Source organism: Tetrao urogallus (assembly GCF_951394365.1).
Source record: "Tetrao urogallus genome assembly, chromosome: 2".
NCBI classification, from domain to species: Eukaryota; Metazoa; Chordata; class Aves; order Galliformes; family Phasianidae; genus Tetrao; species Tetrao urogallus.
The window spans coordinates 2,438,079-2,456,983 of NC_136814.1; the positions used below are offsets into that span (position 1 = coordinate 2,438,079).

The window sequence follows — 18,905 nt, forward strand, 5'->3', positions numbered from 1 at the left end:
TTTTCAGCACCCACCATCATATCCAGAGCCTCGTGTTGAACATCTGCTACCACTGATGTCCTTCCTGAGGACTGAAACAGTTAATTCCTTGCTATCCTCAGCTATACTGACTATTCAACGTCAACATCTGGGGAGCGCCCACACTTGGTCACAACCACAAATAGTTTCAAAAACAACAATTTTCTTTAACCCTCTTGTAAACTATTCCTTTCTGGAATTTCACCAAGGTGCACAAAGTAGAATGAGTTGTCAAGGGAGCAGCTTGTCCCAAATGTCTTGCAAAAACTGGTTTTCTCACCAAACTGTTTTGACAGCGTGTCTCTCAGTCAGCATTTACCTGCGTTCTGTACTTTTTAAGATCATCTCAGGACTTGCACAGTGCTCTATCTATTTTTGATTGTTTTTATTGGCAACTAATGTATACTACCATGCGCCCACGTGAACGAAATTACAGAGCCCAGACAACTTTTGTACAGAGTTCCTTTGGCCGCAGCTTCTCTGTGGGTTTCATTTGGCAGAAGTGATATCAAGCAGAAGTCTTTCCTTAAGCTTCTGATGTAAACTAAAATACACCTTATAAATAGAAAATACAGGCACTGAGAGCAGTGCCTTTGGGCAAACAGCCACCTTTGGGCTATGGGAAAAATTCAGTTAGATATGATTCATAAATATAATGAATAGGGTGCCATAAACTTGCTTTGCCCTTCACAAACAAAGACGCATTCTCTGCCTCGAAAAATTAGAAGGGCAGAACCCAAAGGAATACAGAAAGAAAAACACAAGGAAAGTAAAAGTGGGGGATTTAAGGGAGAGGGGGGAAAAAAGAAAAAACATGGGCAAATGAGCCTGGGTTGCTTGAGTGGGAAATACAGTTTGGAAGACCAGCAAAGAATGCGTGAAGTAAAACAAAGAGCTTTGTTAGGCAACAAATCCCTACGTGCCTCCCTTCTGATGAGCTCCAGGTTTAATTTTGCAAAACTCAAAGTGTAATACATTTCACAAAGTAGTTAGTTTGTTCTTTAAACTCTAATTTAGTTGAAGGCTCCTATTGATTACAGCTGGAGCAGGATCAAGCTTTTGCTGACTCTGTTCTCCTGGCAGACTCTAGTTTGTAAATACCTTTCATCTCATCCAGCAGTGATAATGATGTGCTTAGATGCTTAGATGATGTGGCAGCAATTATTTAGCTGCTGCATTAGGCTTTCTTCTTTACACTAGCCAAGTCCTTAGAATCAGACCATAGAAAGGAGTATTGGCGTTTTCATTAAATCTTATGATTTCATTGGAAGGACTTGTAGCTGCTCTACTGTTAAGTAACCATTTCTTTCTTCACTCCCACTGACAAATTTGGAAGCAGAGGGCCCTCTTCCACTTGTATTTAGCAAGTTTAGGCATGTCACAAATACCCTTGTTATCTGATAGCACACCCCAAAGCAAAATGCCTCCAGACTTCCATTGTCCTGGGTTTCTGAGCATCCTGTCTACTGCCAGCCAGCAAAAAAAAAAGGTGGGGGGAGAGGGGTGGGGGGGCTGTGTATGTCCTGGTTACTCTCTGAATGGATTTACACACTTGCTTAATACCATGTAAATACTGGAAAATAAAGCATGGATCTTGTCAAACTTAAGAACTTAGCAAATATAGAGCATTTGAAACAGCACTAATAGCAAATAGAGCTAAAGTATCTACTGCCAAGTCAGTGAGAGATCCCACGTCCTGCCTGGCAATCACTCTAAATACATCCTTTCTCCCCCTTCATCTGACCTTTCCAGGCCAGCAATGTTATGTGTTAGTTTAATATTTTAAAACTGGAACTTTACTGGTATTTGGCCTACTTTTTTCTATTTATTTTCTAAACAAATGCTAGCCACTCCTTTTCCAACTAACCTTTTAAGCTTCGCCAGAAATCTGTGAAGATCACAAGGTATAAAAAAGAAATCACATGCTCAGACAAACAAAAGCAGGTTGCTGCATTTCACCATCTCGACAGCCCTGCGAGCAGACTTGAGGAGTATTCTGCTTATGCTGAAATAACTGCCAAAATCTCATTTTCAGTGAGAGTGCCAGGATTATGGCAGCACAGCATCTATTCTCAGGCAAACTCATGAAACTTCCCAGCTAAAGACCAGAAGGAAAATTAAAAAAAAGGGGGGGGAAAAGGGGGGGGAGGAGAGGGGAGAGAAATCTATCCTAATTGCTCCTTCTGTTTGATTGTATAAAGGCAGCTGGGCAGTCAGATCCTAGCCTGAGAGCAGAGTTGATCGCAATTTCAGTGCAAAGTAATTTGGAAGAAAAAAATAGCTCTCTTTTAAAAACAGAAGTTTCCTTGGGAAATGTTAGTTTTTATTTATTACTGGCTCATTGAAAGAACAAAGTATTTTTCAGCATCTTTTTCCTTTTTTTGTTCCCGAGCACAGAAAAAAAATGTGGCTAAACCCCAGAAAAATCTTAGCTTGGGTCCAAAAATAATAATAATTCTCAGTTTTAAGATTTTTTTGTCAGGTTTTTGAAAGAACAACAAATACTTCCCAAGCACCACTCCAACTTACAATCTTCAGTAGGCTGCACACTCTCAGCCCTTCCTTCGGTCACCCTTCTTGTCCATCCCTGCTCTGCCCACACCTCCCCGATGTCTCCCTCGAGCTGCCGCCTTGCTCGCACCGTGTCCCAGCAGGACGCTGTGCTGTGCAGGGTGCCATTGCACCGCCTCGGCAATTCGTATTTCGTCATTCTTCTGACAGCTCAAATTATAGTTGCAATAGGAAAAACGGCAGCAAAGCAGGCAGACAGACGTTGGCAGGTACTCACCAGCTCCCTGGTCGAAAATAGAGCGTCGCAGCACCTTGATCATCAAACCAGATCGCGCTGCCGGTCTTGAATTGTAATACAGTGTTTAATAAATGCTACATCTGTAAGTGAAAAGCAGCTGTGTCAGTGGGCCTCTCATGCATGTGTCTCACTCTTTTCCCCATTCTTTTCTTTAGACTCCAGTTAGTCACCTGTATCACGACATCTCTTTTTAACTCTTGTTAAAAAAACGTTCATTTTTCTTCATAAATATTCATCCTGCCTTTTTTTTTTTTTTCCTTTTACCTTCAAATGATACATTTCTGTTTCCTTGGTGTCCCTCCCTCTCTTTTGAACCTGCCTGGCTTCATCTCGTACCACTTCCTTTTCAACTTCCTTTTAAGCCTCCTTCACTTTAACAATTAGGTGGAAGGCTGGATTTTCCAATAGAATTTGAATGGAGAGCCAGCTAATGCGAATGCGAAGTTCGTAAGGAAAGAAGAGAGGGAAAAATGCACAACATTCCTGCTGTTTGTTAGATCAATACCCTGCCGCAGGGCTCGTTTGTAGCACTGTCAAATTAATATTGTCACAGCAATCTTAACTTCTGCACATCTATTTCTCTTCACTTGAACTGTGCAACCTGAACATTGTGTTTTTCTATCCCAGCTCTTCCAATCCCCTCCCTTCCCTAGAGTATATTTTGGACTGAATCAACTGATGTGTCTTTTTTAAGTACTATTTCCATTCTTTGCTTTTATTATTTTATCACTCAAAAGCTGTAGAGGGCATGGAAGTGAATTTCTTTCAACATTCTAATTTCGTGAGAAGGTAGTACACAGGCCAGTGCTCTCTGACTGTAATTTAAAAATAAATAAGTTTTGCTCTCCAAAACAGAGCATCTGTGAGTACGTACAGCAACACTAAAAGAAACACATGTAGGAAAAATTCATAACTAAATAATGCTTTCAAAGGCATTTCTGAAAGTTGGAACAGCATCAGGAATCTGCTTATTTACGTAGGGAGCTGTGGAGATTGCAGCATGTTGGTACTGCCAACAGATAGGATGATTAGTGCTAAAAACAATATCATCATTTAGATAAGCTTTCTCCTTCTGATAATTGCTTTTGAACTTGACTTGAACTTAAATGTTTTCAGCTCGGGAACTACAGTTATAATTCCTGAAACAGCTCATTCAGCCTGCAAAGGCATCAGGAGAGTCAGATTTTATTGATAAAATGTATCAAGTATTTTAAGTCCCTTGTCTTACATATTAAGTCCCTTGTACCTCAAGGTCTCTTTTTATCCCAAGTGAGCAAAGGAACAGCTGTCCCCTGAATTGCATTCACAACCAACAAAAAAGAGGCTGTTGTATTTTGGAATAGGGTTGGACATCGCAGTGTCAGTCCATCAGTTTACTTGCTGTGTTAATGAGTTGTTCTGATGATAACCAGTGCTCTGCTGTCAGAAAGGCAAGGAGGCAATGGTGGGGCCATGCAGAGCAATCAGGTTTTCACCAGACTGCATCCCTCATTGTGGTACCTTTGCCAGCAGCTCCCATATGGAGATGCCTCCCTCAGAGTACGGAGACACCTGATGCCTCACAAGATTATGTCTGGTTAGGTCTGAAACAGTTTAAGACACGCCAGCATAAAAGGAAAGCAAAATTTTTTGCAGGAACTGCTATTCTGAGGCCATGCAAAAAAAAAAAAAAAAAGGGTTTGAAATGTATTCTTAAGCACAGTGTTTAGGTAGAAGCTCGGTGTTTTCCTTTGCAGGGACTCAGCAGATACCAGTATAAGTGCTGTGAAAAGGCTTGCAAAGATTTAATAAGCGATTCTTCCACTTCCTAATTAAAAACCACAATGAGCTTTCAGGCATTTATTTCCCTAATATTACAGGTTGTAGCAGTAATATTTTGTTCAGTCAAGCCTCACTAAAGGAAAATGCTTATGAGGTTTCCAAGGAGAGAAATAAACAAAATGGAAATGAATAGGGAACTTGGAACTTTTAAGTGTATGTAATTAAGAAAAAAAATACATCCTTCAGATAATTCTGGAAACTATTAGGAGATATTCATAATTCATAACCAGTTGTTTGGTTTTCTTTCAAGCAAGGGGGCAGCTTTACATCAAACACTGACTAGCTTTTCCATTAACTTGAATAAACAAAACAGTATGCTTCAAGTTAAGTGAACATCTTTTTTTTCTTCTTTTTTTTTTTCCTTTTTTTTTTTTTTTAAGAACTAGATGAATTAAAGAATAAGAACAAGACATTTTACTTTTCAAATAGGAAATTAGTTTGCATGCTATTTCTTCATGTTAAAAATACTTTGGAACACTCACAAAAACAATGTTAAGCTGAATTTATGGAAATGTTCCATATCAGTTTTGAAGATGATATGCCAGATGTCGGGGAGAACTCTTTCATCTGCAATAATGGAATAGTTTAATCCACCCTTGTTGTTTTTGAGTATAGTCCAAATGTATTGGTCATCATGGGTGGGTGATCCTCACTTAGGCAGGCATGAACCAAAACGCACAAGTCAGACCTCTAGCACAAAATCACAAGAAAGCAACAGCAGGAAATACTCTACTGAAAGTAGAAATAAGCTTTTGCAATGTAAGTCAGAAAGTTTACCATTATGACAGCTCGCATTTTGAAACACTCTGAGATTCACAGATGCATTGCACTGAATTATTGGATTCAACTTGAAAGCAAGCACACCCCCATGTGTGGCCCCAGAAAAATACAAGTTTTAAATGGACATAGATCAAAAACGTGAAATATTTGCCTTTTTGATGAACAGAGAGACTAATAGTTAACTATTTGCTCTTCTGTTGGGGAAAAAAAAGTATTCTTCCCTTTGAGCAGCTTTAAACATAGACATATGGTACACCTGTGTCGTTATTTTCAGAAATATATGTTGAAGTGCCATGGATAGAAGATTCTGTTGATTCTTGGCAATAGTTTTTGTGGCCTTGTATTAGACAAATGTTAGCCATACTACTTTTAATTGTAATAATCATTTTAATTACTGCCATTTGAACGGTGCTGTATGTATAGCTTCACTTAATAACCTGTGGTTGTGGCTTGATATCAAAGTATGTCCCTTTGGCAGAGCACAGTCCTACAGGTTTGGATGAGCCATGGCTTGTACTGGTAGGGGCCTGGAAAAAGATATACAGCACAGTGTAGAAGTTATTGTTTAAGTTATAGTACAGCACTAGGTTTTTAACTTCCCATGCCATCTCCAGCATGGACAGCTACTGTGCAGAAAGCAAGGGAACAGAATATATGTTTGGGTCCTAATTCAGGCTGGGATTAGGGTGAATTTCTTCTCCAAAAGAGTGATGAGGCAGTGGCACAGCTGCTCAGGGAAGTGGTGGAGTTGCTGTCCCTGGAGGTGTTAAAGAACTGTGCAGCTGTGGCACTCAGGGACGTGGTCAGTGGGCACAGTGGGTATGGGTTGGAGGTTGGACTGGATGATCTTAGAGGTCTTTTCCGACCTTAATGAGTCTATGATTCTGTGATCTTTTTACCTCTGAAGAACTGTCTCAAACTTAATAATTATAACTATTTTTTATGTTACAGATAGCAAAAACATTTTGCATGCAGCATCTCACTGTCAATTGTAGTCAAATGTAATTTCTGAATCAAAAGCAATTTACCTTTTGCAGTGGAGTTTGCAGACTGCATGGCATAGTCTTCCAGAGAAGGAAGCTACAGATTGAGGCAAAGTGGAGAAGAAAGGAAGTAATGCATCAGTTCAAAGCTTCATTCATTTTTTTTTCTTTTCAGCTGCCTGCCACTCCCCAAGCAAACATGTGGGGGATGTTCTAGTGCTGAAAGCTATGGCTCATCCTTTATTTAGCTATTCTATGTGAGAAGTTGATTCAGTTTGGACATACCAGAGACAATACATAATTGTGACAAAATACTGCAGTCCAGACTTGATTATTACAGCTTGATCCTTTGTTAACTCTGTTGAGTAAATAGAGGAAGGATGCTTCTCCTGTACCTTCATATTCATGAAATCACTATGGTTGGGTAACTTGCCCAAACTCACAGTAACTGCTGACACTTTTTCAGTCACAAGATAGAAATTATACAAGGAACTATGGAGTTGCACCCCATTAGGTTGGTTTTTTTCCACCCTTTCTGCATTAATACTTCATATTACTTCTATTCTGTAATGCCATGATGTCCAGTAGTACTAGAAGACAAATCTACAAGTTCACTTTGCTGTACTCACAAATATGCGAGAGAACGTTTCAGCTTACCAGAAGAAGTTACACCATTTTCATGAAAATCATTTTAATTTAAACATTCTACCTCACTTATTTGCTTAAATGTAGGTCTTGGCTCCTGCTTATATTTTTCTTGTGCAAACAAGCATTTGTGCAGGTTACCTTCGCTCAACTGTGAAGGCTCGTTACCAGGGCGATCAGTCCAATATACTTAACATGAGAGAGCCAAAGGAAAATTTAAAAGGAAGGAGGAAAAAAAAAACAGCAATAAAAGGGGAGTTTATGGGCTGCTACAGTGTTATAGAGAATTATAGACGCTACCTCATGACACCACTGGATAGTGATTGCACTGTTGCAGTACAAGTCTCTGGTATTAGTAGGTTCTGCCACTCCAGAAGTGAGAAATTCCTCCAAATATTTAGTCTCTTGGTACCTACCAACCTGATGGTATGAAACGGATTTTCTGCTGGTATTTACCACCACAGAACACAGCTTCCCAACACCAATGAGTTAAACGTTGTCTGGGCATTCAGCCCAGATGAATAACATCCCAAATGTTGAAGGAAGTAGCAAGGGAAATAGAAAAGCCTTTGACAGAAATTGTTGATAGCTTGCTAGGGCTGGGGAGGGAACCAGGGAATTTGGAGGTTGCTAATGTTGTTCCTATGTGTAAGAAAGGATCAGGGAGGATCCAGGAAACGACATAGCAGTGAGCTTGGCTTCAGTTGCAAGAACAATATAAGGAACATAAATAAGGGACCGAATACTTAATTTGGTACAATAAAGCAAGCCATGCTAATGGAAGAGGTTTAGTGGTCTAATTTCTTCAAATATTTTACCCTTACCTGGTCATTTCTGAGAAATACTAATACAAAATATCTAACAGAGAATGAAGGAAAGGTAACGAAAGGGATAAAAAATGAAAGGTATTACAGAAACCTGAAGTTAAGTAAGCTGTCCAAGATACCTTAGAGGCTGTGCAGATCGTTGTATGTCTAATATCAGACTCACTGGTGCCATTGCTTCTGTGGGAGGCAATGTTTTCAGTTCAGCTGTATCTATTAGAAAAATAGACTGAGTCATTTTCTGGTCTCACTCATACTGAGAATTCAGAAAATTTAAACTGATTAACCAAAATATTTATCATTTACATTCAAAACATTGAGAACAGCTTCACTGAAGTCAGTGACAAGTACAACACTGACATGGTTGGAGTTATTCTGGGTTTAGGTTTGTATAAACCATTCAGGAGCTGCTCAACTGGTGCTGCTCAGCAGGGACAGAAGAAAGAATTTGAATCCTGTAAGGTCACTAGCTCCCCTTCTTGATCTGCTGTAATATTCTGCTTGCAGGGTTGCTACAGAACAGAATAGAGAAAGGGACCCAGGGGCATTTTCTGGCTGTTATGAACACATGAATATGCAAACGGAGGAGGAAAACAGAGTAGTAAACTGCAGTATGTTGAGAACCAGAGAGCAGCAAGAAGCCAAGCACTGCAGTCCCAAGAGTAAGGCACACATGAGTTAGCTAAGAACACAGCTAGGTACGAGCTAGAGGAGAAAAGATTTAAGTGGCTTAAATAAGACGAAGGATAGTTTGGGTTGGACCTTTTCTACAAAAGCACTTGTGAAATGCATCTTGTGAATTTATGTACTTCTCATAAAGATATGAAGAAAATTACAGAGATTAAGCTGTTGCATAAGTGAGCAAGCGGCATGAGTCAGGGGGTTTGGGAAAAATGAGTCACAGCATGAAGGGAACTGAGCCAGGTTTGTAGCTCAGAATGGGACTAGGAAAGAATTTTATGGATACAGATAAGAGCCTGAGAGAATGGATTGCAGGGAAGAAGTAGAAAAACTAACTAGTTCTAAAACAGGGAACCATACATGAGATTGATTTAGAGAAAGCTATAGCTAAAAAGCAGGTCAAGCTAAATTTCTGTACACAACTAGTGGTTGAAATATAGAGCAGGCTGCCAAAGTCAGCAGTGGAAGGACATAATTGTGTAAATCACTGCAAGAGGGAGTGTGGGTACATTTTTGGAAAATGAGGGAATCTCTGGGTATAGCTATTAGTGAGGCTTGTGGAATTAAAACTATGAAATGCAAGTTGGTTTATATTTTGAAGGAAGAAGAGCAAGCTCTGTTGCCCTCCATGGTTCTCACATTATTTCTTTGGAAACTTCAAACATCAGCCTTTGCAAATCAGTGTTGTCTTAGTCAGTAGATGGCTGTCAGTATGAAAGTCTTCTAAAATGAACCTTCCAGAAGAGTCCAGAAAATGATTGGAAAAGGCAGCATTTGTATTAGGATGAGTCATGGGGATCTGATGGCCATAATTTTCTGATGGCCTGTTTACGAGGGTGGACAGTGATAGGACAAGGGGAATGGTCTTAAACTGAGACAGGGGAGGTTTAGGTTGGATATGAGGCAGAAGTTTTTCCCCCAGAGGGTGGTGAGGCACTGGCACAGGTTGCCCAAGGAGGCTGTGGATGCCCCATCCCTGCAGGCATTCAAGGCCAGGCTGGATGTGGCTCTGGGCAGCCTGGGCTGCTGGTTGGTGACCTGCACACAGCAGGGGGTTGGAACTGGATGAGCACTGTGCTCCTTTGCAACCCAGGCCGTTCTGTGATTCTATGATTCTATTATTTTCTAGAGTATAGATGAGTATTTCTATAAACACTTCCAGAAGAGCCATGTGCCTTGTATATAACTGAATGGAGAGACCGCTGTCCTTAAATGAAACATTCTTCTCTCCTTTCCCTATTAACTCTGACTGTTTAAATTTATGTAAGGTTTTTATACAGCAGTAATCACTGCAATTTCTGTCACAGCATTCCCCAAGGATAAAGCACTGTACCTCTTAGCACATTTTGGGAATGGTAACATTGGACTGAGAACAAGCCTGAGAGCAGAATGCGAGATTCAGACAATTAAAGACTCATAATTCTTATATATAACATGCCTAAATTATGGCTGTCAGAGAACCGAATTTTGCATTTCCTACTCTCCGAGTACTGGATGGTCAAACTGTAACATTCTATCAAGTGAGTACTCTGGATACTGTAAGCAACATAGGGAAATTCAAGCACTCAATCCCAACGTTTATTTAATAAACATTTTATGTTTACAGATAGATAACTATTGAATGTAAAAATGCATCCCATAACAACAGCTTGCTGTCGATTCGGCTACAAGAAGGCTATGTAAATACTACAATGATCAAGACACTGAAGATAACCCAGCTCAGTTTTCAAATTCACAGGATCTGTGAAAGGATTGTTAGAGAGGCTCCGTTTATTTCAGAGGAAATTGTGCAACTACTAGGCTGTGACTGCCCAAAGAGTAATTGTCAGGGAACAGAATGGCATCAGCCACAACAGAATGTGTACTGGCTCAATGAGATAAGGCTAGGTAGCCTGGCTAATCAGAGATATGAAGAATTTCTTGGAAATATTTTGACTCTCAAGAGAATTAATTAAACCTCTATCACAAAATGTGTATTTATGTAAAAGCTCATGTTAGTACCCAAAGCCACACAGCAGCATCTGACTCACAATGGCTTCCCATAAAGGCTTTAATACTCAAGGAGCAACAAGAGATAGACATGAGCAGAGAAGCCGTAACGATGGTGCTTGCTCTGGCATGGTTTGGAGAGCTCAGCTTCTTAGCCATGCTCCTTGCTGTCATGGGCTCAGCTGCTAAAGCTTTTCAATCTCTTTTTGTCCTTTATGCAAGCATTAAGTAATCACAGCATTGATGTCAGAGTAATTATCTATTATTTGAGCAGCATCTTAGACTCCGTGAGTGATCCTCAGTGAGGATACAGTGAGTTTAAGAATTCATCTATATTTCATCCGTTGCATGTATCCATGATCAATTACAAATCAGATTATTTAACAATTTAACACAAACCTACTGCTCTTGTTTATCTGTAGTGAACAGAGAAGTAGTAGTAGTGAACTTGCAGTTGATTAGTTGAGACTAGAAAATATAAAGAAAGAGTGATGCTAAGAAAAGCTCATTCTCATTATGGGTTACCAATGTAACTTAAATTGCTTACCTGAGTGAGCAAATGTGTAATGTGTAGAAATTAAATTTAAACAGACTTGCTAAGGAATGAGTTTTCACGTACAGCTTACAGGATTCTTGTGTGAGATTGGCATTTTCTGCTGTGGCATCAGTTGCTGAAACACAGAAACAAACTTTGTCATGATGACACTAAATTTGGAAAAGAAGATGCAGAGGAAAGATGCTCAAGAATGAGCTTGTAAAAGCCCGTTATTTTCTTTCTAGATCTGTTTCTTATACTGCACTCATCACTGTGGTATCTTGAGCGCTTTCCAGTAGTGCATTAAGCAACATGACAAACATCTGTCACATGTTTGTTCTCTCACCCTCTCCCCAGAGAGACAAGTGTGTGCAGTGGAGTGTCTTGTTTTAATTTTTTTAATTATTATAAATACACATGCACGTACACATGTTATTAAACATTCACGCTAGAGGAAAGGTCAAACAAATTTATCTTTCTCTTAGGATTAAAGCTGGTGAGCTCTCTGATGTTCTTACAGGAGTTTCTGTCACAGCCTTGCCCCAGCTTGCTATGTCTTCACAGTTATCAAGTCAGTCCGGTCATGGTCTGCAATAGGTGGAAACCAAAAGAATGGCTTCCTAGTAACCTCATTTACTTCTCTTATTTAAGGCCAGGGATTTTGTCAAGAAACATCAAATGGAATGAGATGGTAGGATTTAAGGAAAAACACATGCTTTGTGTAATCACAGTCTCATCCCAGTATTTATTGCATTTGATACAGATTAACGTAGGAATTGATGCAGTTTCCAGATTGCTGTCAGAATCTGAGGGCACAGTGCAATTTACGACAAACAAGCTAGGAATCTAACAGATTGGAAAAGTCTGATTTAAACTGGAAAAACAAGTTCTTAGAATAGTGAAGACTTAGGAGTTACCAATTTTCGTACGGTAGGGACATAACTGACAGAATGATCTGAAAGCTTTGTGGCCATAGTCACACCCCACACAGCTATAGGCAGTCTATCCATACAAGAACTGTGAACGAAGAAGTAAGTGGCAGACTCAGGTCAGTACTGACAAGGCCAGTGAACGTGATGGTGTTTCACATGAGGGGGAAATGCATGTGCTTATATACACTGTTCAACAATGCTAGCACACTTGAGAAAAATGGTCCACCTCATCCCAAGCAGACCTCCAGCTCAGATGTTGCTTCCTTCCTACAACTTCCACTCCCCTATTTGCTTGAACAACTTTCAGTGCAATTAGAAAAAACGAATGTTTCTCTGGTGGAGGATGATTCAGGTCACACTGATGTGCGCCAGGAAGCTCAGCATTTCTGTGGGCCTCACTGAATGCAGATGCAGAGATTTGTGCAGCAACATCACACTGCCAAATCCACCAGTGCTTCTTTCTTTACTCCACAAGGGCTGGGCTGCCACCAATACAATTCACATCTGGCGCCACTTCCAACACTGAAATCTTCACACACTTGCTCACCCTTTTCTATCAATCACAATAGTAGACATAGCTGTAATTATTGCAATACTAAAGATTTCAGAACTGAATGTTCCAGCACTGGAACCTTCCTAGCATAGTTGCCTGTTGTTCCCTCCCACAGTATTTTCCTTGAAGCACTTACGAAAAGTGGTCCTTAGGCTACCAGTTAATTTCCCTTAATATTACCGAGTCCTTCACACAGATGTGAGCAGGGCCGCTCTAATCATGGCGGCCTCCTGTCCTCAAAGAACCTCTTTCCCTAGCTCTCCTAGCGACCATCTCAAAGAAGAAAAAAAAAAACATCCAGAAAAATCATCAAGATAGTGAAAAGTACCATGATAGTGCATAGCGACAACAGTAATAAAATCCACCAACATGATGCCATGTACTAATGGGCATTTTCACAGCGCATAGAAGCCAAACAAGACACACATGCCCACTCAGTGTGAGCTGCAGCCCAGTCCAGGGCACTGACTGAAGTAAGAAGCTTAGGAGAGTTCTGAGGGGTTCCTTGAAATAAGCCTCAAGAAAAGGTCCTTCTTATAAACACAGATCTTTGTGGCCACAGTGTCAAAACCTCCAACAGTTTCCAACTGGGGAGGAGGTTAGCAGGCAAACAGAACTTTTCAATAATTGTTTTTCTTTCAAACTGAACTTACCATTGGGACAGAAATCAAAGACCCCGAGTGCATAAGTCAATCTAGTCTGTTTTGTTTTAGCTGAGTAGCTTATTATTCCACAGAAAAATAAACTCTGGAAATCGAACCAGGGATGCAAGTGACTGCACATGGACTCCATGCATTTTAACTAATCCACCTTAAAAGCTCGCTCACGTTAAGTTCACTCATATATGAGCTGCCAATGGATCCAACCAATTCTCTCTGTTCCACAACAGTGTGCATACTTCAAAAGGGTTTAATCTGTATGAGTATTATAGCCATTTTATTTTCAACTTCTGTAGAAGCTGGGGGTGCATGCAAAGCGTAGCAAATTCCCTGCAAAGACTTGCACTGCATCCACTGTGCTTTGGCTCAAGTGGTTAATGATGTGTCAGGTTGGTATGAGGCAGCCAGATCTTGTCCCTGCAAATCTTTACACCTGAGAATGTGCTTTTCAGCTGCCACTAGAGAACAAAGCAGTCAGCAAGGCCTGCACCAGCACAGCAGTACTGTACCGAAATGCAAAGAGCTAATGCAAAAGGACTTCATTTTTCCTGTCAGATTGAAAAATACAAATGTATATGTAAAATATTAGGACATTAGGGGAAAGGGCAAACACTGAGAGTTAATTCAAACTGTTGATGGTTTATTTTTTATTGAATCTTGTGGTCAAAATTGTTTTCATTTGTGATGTGAAAGAATCCATCATTTTTTCCAAAGCACCACCCAGAATCTGCCACTGGTGATGTTCTAACGTCCCAAGTGCCTATACAAATAGAGAGGTCAGCTGAGATTTGTAAACTAGAGATCATAAGTTTTAAGGAATTTGTTTATTCAGCCTCGAGTCTCCAAATTGTGTACAATGCCAAAATTAAAAGTCTTTTCACTGTACTGTGTCAGGTTACAATAAAAAGCTCTCCAATGCTTTGGGTGTTCAGAGGAGAAAATAAAATTGCAGTTCCATTTTAAGCAAGCTGTTTGTCAGCACATGCACTTTAATTGCATGTAAGTACCTCCAGCAGTTATAACAAATAGGCAAAGTCAGAATGTTTTTATACTTGTATAAGCCTGTGTTTAGTGTGAATGAGAAGCTGCCTGAATTACACAGAAAAGTATTGGTCGAGTCTTTGCATTTTAGCTCTACTGCTGAAATACAAACAGGCGTACTCCGTTTCCAAGCACTCAAACAGATTGACTGAATTAAGGGAATTTTCATGGGAATGACAAGAGGCAGATCTCTTCCTGATGAGAAGGCCACCACATACCAAGTTCCGAGTCCCTCTCAAATATGTGGAGCATGGGAACCATGCAAAGAAAAAGATCACCAGAGTCCTTTATAACATTAGCAAAATATTTCTACATCTAACCCTTGAGAAAGAGCTGAGCTACTTTTGTTGAAGTTTTCTGGAGTAGTTCAGCATGGAAAACAAAAAAAGCCAAATGGGTAAAGTAGCATAGAGCTGCAAGACACATTCAGAAAGTTTTATAATGATAAGTCCAAATAATAATGCTACTTGACCAAAAAAAAAAAAAAAAGATTATTTTAAGTAATTTATCTGGAAATATTTTCAAACGTGGTTAAAAACTATGAGAAATGTGGTCAGAGTTTAAATCCTGCAAATGGAATAAGCTTTGAGATTCCATCTTTGGAGTATCTGAACTTTGCTGGCCTCATTTGTAGATAGCTTGAAAATGAGTAAAACTTTTCAGCAGGTTAAATGCTTTAAGTAAGCTTTGTCACTAACATCATATTTGCTGTTTTTCTAAAGATATAGATGAATGTGCTACAGGAACTCATAACTGTAGAGCTGACCAAGTGTGTGTCAATCTCAGAGGGTCCTTCAGCTGCCAGTGTCCTCCAGGTTATCAGAAACGAGGGGAACAGTGTGTTGGTAAGTCTTCCTCTGGCCTAAATTACTTTCTTTCATTACTTGAAGTTGCAACCTCTTATAATAAAACGTGGGTAAAAAAGCTGTGTATTTTTGAAATGCAGTGAAATAATCACTTTATCAAAATAATTAATCACTTAAACATGTAACTAGAAACTATTTTGAGTGTAATCAACACTTGGAATTGAACTTCACAAGATTAAGTTTCTTAATAGTTACTGTTGTGTTTATTATTTGTATTGGGGCATTGCCTAATGTCCCAGATACAGTCATAAGTCTATGATAGCAGAAAGCTAAAGCATGTCTTTCCACTGACCTCAGTGAGATTTGAATCCAGATCTGCAGGACAAAGCACTACCTTCACACGGACCTAATCCCTGCTCTGCAGAGCCCCCATGCACAGTCTGTTTTATGAGTATAAATGAAAGAGATGGAAACTCTGAATGCAAGTATACGATATTTGCAACTTATAAACCACTGTGCTTTATTCGTTGGGCCAAAATAAACCATTGGCACCTCTGGGACCTATACAAGTAGAGCATTAAATTAAATCCAAGTGCAGCATAAACACTGCATCTTTCCTATTCCGTCCTCGTTTGGGGACGTTATGCAAAAGTGCCATTACTCTGTTCCTGCAGTCCTCCGTCAGCCTGTAGCACCTCTTTAATCATGGTTTCAGTGGATGAAGTGCTGTTATAGGCGCTCCAGTCCTAAGCCTGAGGTCTGTCGAGTGATGTTAAAAACAACTGTGAAGTAGGAGAATCAACATCATGAGGTGGCATTCAGGATCCTGTAAGTCACAAGACTGGTTTTATGCAGCCTAAGAGAAAACGGTTCTTTGGGCCACAGCAAAGCAGGAACAGATCATGTTTTCCTCTTTTTCTTCATGTTAAGGATCTTGAACTTGAAAAAGTTTATGGAAAGAGTTCTGGCTCTTCCAAAAAGGCTTGACAAGGCTGTAGGTAGCCACTGCCTACCAAGGGCTGCAGGAGGGACACTGGAGAAGCTTCAGTACGCATCCAGTCTAACTTAAATCTCTGGCCATGGCTTTTCTCAGGTGTTCTGAGCTGGGGGCTATAGCAATCAACCCCCAGAATCTTTTCTAAAGGTATGCATCAGGCTCTTAACTGACAAATTGGTGTCAATACAGATGTGTCTGATATTTCTCAGTTCTTTGTGCAAAAGGAGGATGAATAGTTTGGGAGCGTAGGCACAAGAATAGTTTTGACAGCCCGCTGATATACATATAAAGTTTTAAATAGATGGGTTTTATCTAATTTTTTTGAGAAGTATAGAACTGCTGTGCAGTAACACTTTTGATATCATGGCCCAGGGCACTACCTGAAAGCCTTACAGGACATAAATTACAGAACTCAAAGCAGTATGATACACCCATATATCTTTGCACAAATCAGTTTATGCATCTAAATCTACACTTAAAGCTGTCTGGAAAGTGAGATTTCCCTTCTCTTATTTAGGTCAAAAACAAGAACAACACCTGTGTTACATATTACACAGTGACCTAAATTATAAGTACGTTGCTGCACTTAGTACTGTCAGCAATTCAGAATAAAGCCTGTCTTTGGGCATTTTATTTTATTTTATTTTTATTTTTAACAATTTAGCCAGAAAATGTTCTTGATAGAGATTCTCCATATGGGAGGAAATGTTTCTTTCAAATTTGAACAAAAATTTTCCAGACTTCTTTGGCCTCAAGTTAGAGGAAGAAAAGGACTGACTTCTAACCATTCATCATTTCTTTTATACATTACATTATTTTATTTTAAGAATTTGGTTGTTCACTTATTGTAGAATTAGTCTTTCCTGAAACACAGAACTGCAGATAGAGTGAACTGTACTCCAGCATGACTTCAAACAGAAGATTTGGCAGCACTGGGTAGATTATGCTTAGCACTTAGGTCGACGTGGAGCTGATGAGCACAGGAGCCTAACTCTGCAAGGAAAACTCCCACTGAATTGGAATGTGATCCTGGAAGCATTTCCGTGCAGAAACACAGTGTCTAAAATGCAAAGCATCGCTTATACACCTACATTGTTCAGTCTTTCAACAGCAAATTGTAGAGCTTAGTCCTGTAAATTCAGGGATGTGAGATCTGCTGTACCTCCCCATTTATTCCATTTCTACTTCAGAATTTCCCTGCAACAAAAGAGCTGTGGCAGCAACCCCTACTGCACGGATAGTCAGAGATTTTCCAATATAAGCCTTTTCATTCAAACTCATCCAAAACTAAGATTAGCTCCTGACAGAGGATGCAGAATGGACAAAGAAGGGGTTAACTTCTAATGATTATTTTTTCACTCCGTATTAAAACAAACACTTTTCTCATAATAAAAATTAAAAAAAAAAAAAAAAAGAAAAAAAAAAAGGAAAAAAAAAACCAACTTGGCCTCTTTTGAAACACAACTATGGTGGAAACAGCTGGAGGTAGGAAACTCAAGATCTGGCATGGTTATGGGAAGTGTCTTTCTTTGTTCCAGTGAAAACTGGTCTTATTTGTCTGAGCGCTGAGCCTTTGAAATCTCCCATTGTGTACGTGTAGAGAACAGGCGTGGGTTTCTCTACCAGGCCCAAGCAGGCCATAGCTGAAGACAACTTCTGCACGATTAGCATTGCAACGTAGCTGAAAAATCAGTTTGCAGCCAAACAGGCAGGATCTCCTCCAGAGTGTAAAGAAACCTTCTAAAATGCAGAGAGGTAAAAAAACGGGCTGCTGCGCGGTTGGTGTGGTTTGCAGGTGAAAAGCCTGCTCCAATGCACATTAGGAATGCTGAAGCTTCGAAAGGCAGTCTGCTCCACCTCACAACCAGGGCTAATCTGCAGGGAGAGCCTAGGGAAAGAGAATGCTGCCTGAGATAGCAGCAGCTCCAGCCTTGCTCAGCCCCAGAGCGCAGCCAGAAGGTGCAGTGCTGCTGTATGCAGAGGTGTGCAGGAGGGGAAAGGGAGTGAGAGCAGCCCCTCGGGAACCCAGCCAGTTTGTGGGGGATCCCTGTGGAAGCACAGCCATCTGTTTCCTTTTCAGGGCCACTAATCATCTGTCCTCACAGGGAAAATTTGGACTCTTTTCCTAACAGGGCTGAAAAGATTTAGTATATGCTAAGTGTGCTGCATGAGAATTTTTGGGTAAAAAACCAGAGCCATGAGTTTCAGTCACCATGTTGGTCAGCATTGTGCGTGATTAGGGGACATTTTAGGTTTTGAAAAGCTGAATGAAACATTCTGGGTTCTGCCTATACAAAATAACAAATATGACCAGTACTGTGGAACTGAGTAAGAAGTAAAATTGGCATATGTATGGATAGTAGTGGCTGGAAGACGATCAGTGAAGCAGACTTAAAAAGTTAATGAAGAGTAAAGCAGCATGCCCATTGAGATCTGTGGAAGCTATATCTAGCCCGCATAAGCTTTTTTCTGCTTTTAATCAAGTTCATTTAACTTCACAGTTGGGTAACACAGCAGCTGTGAATGTCCGTGATTCCATTCAAACTAATTTCTCTTTTTGCTAACTCAGATGTAGACGAATGCACCCTGCCTCCCTATTGCCACCATCGATGCGTAAACACTCCTGGATCCTATTACTGCCAGTGCAATGCTGGCTTCCAGCTGGCATCCAACAACCACACCTGTGTAGGTAAGAACTTCTTTACACGCACTTACACGTAAGCTCAGCTGGTAGAGACAAACACCGACACATGACTTGCCGTGATGGCAATTTAATTGTCTTTATCCCAGCTTACTAAAGGAAAAAAAAATACCAACCAGCACATCACACTA

General features: G+C 40.1%; 1 protein-coding gene across 1 annotated transcript in view; it reads left to right on the top strand.

The window, feature by feature from the left end:
- Positions 1–18,905, top strand: part of EFEMP1 (EGF containing fibulin extracellular matrix protein 1) — a gene marked incomplete at both ends in the record, with an annotated part of 49,758 nt that overhangs the window by 20,127 nt on the left and 10,726 nt on the right. Inside the window, 2 exons of the mRNA XM_079532711.1 lie at positions 14,993–15,115; positions 18,643–18,762. Of these exons, the coding sequence (XP_079388837.1) occupies positions 14,993–15,115; positions 18,643–18,762 (243 nt within the window). The remainder of the gene's footprint in view (positions 1–14,992; positions 15,116–18,642; positions 18,763–18,905) is intronic.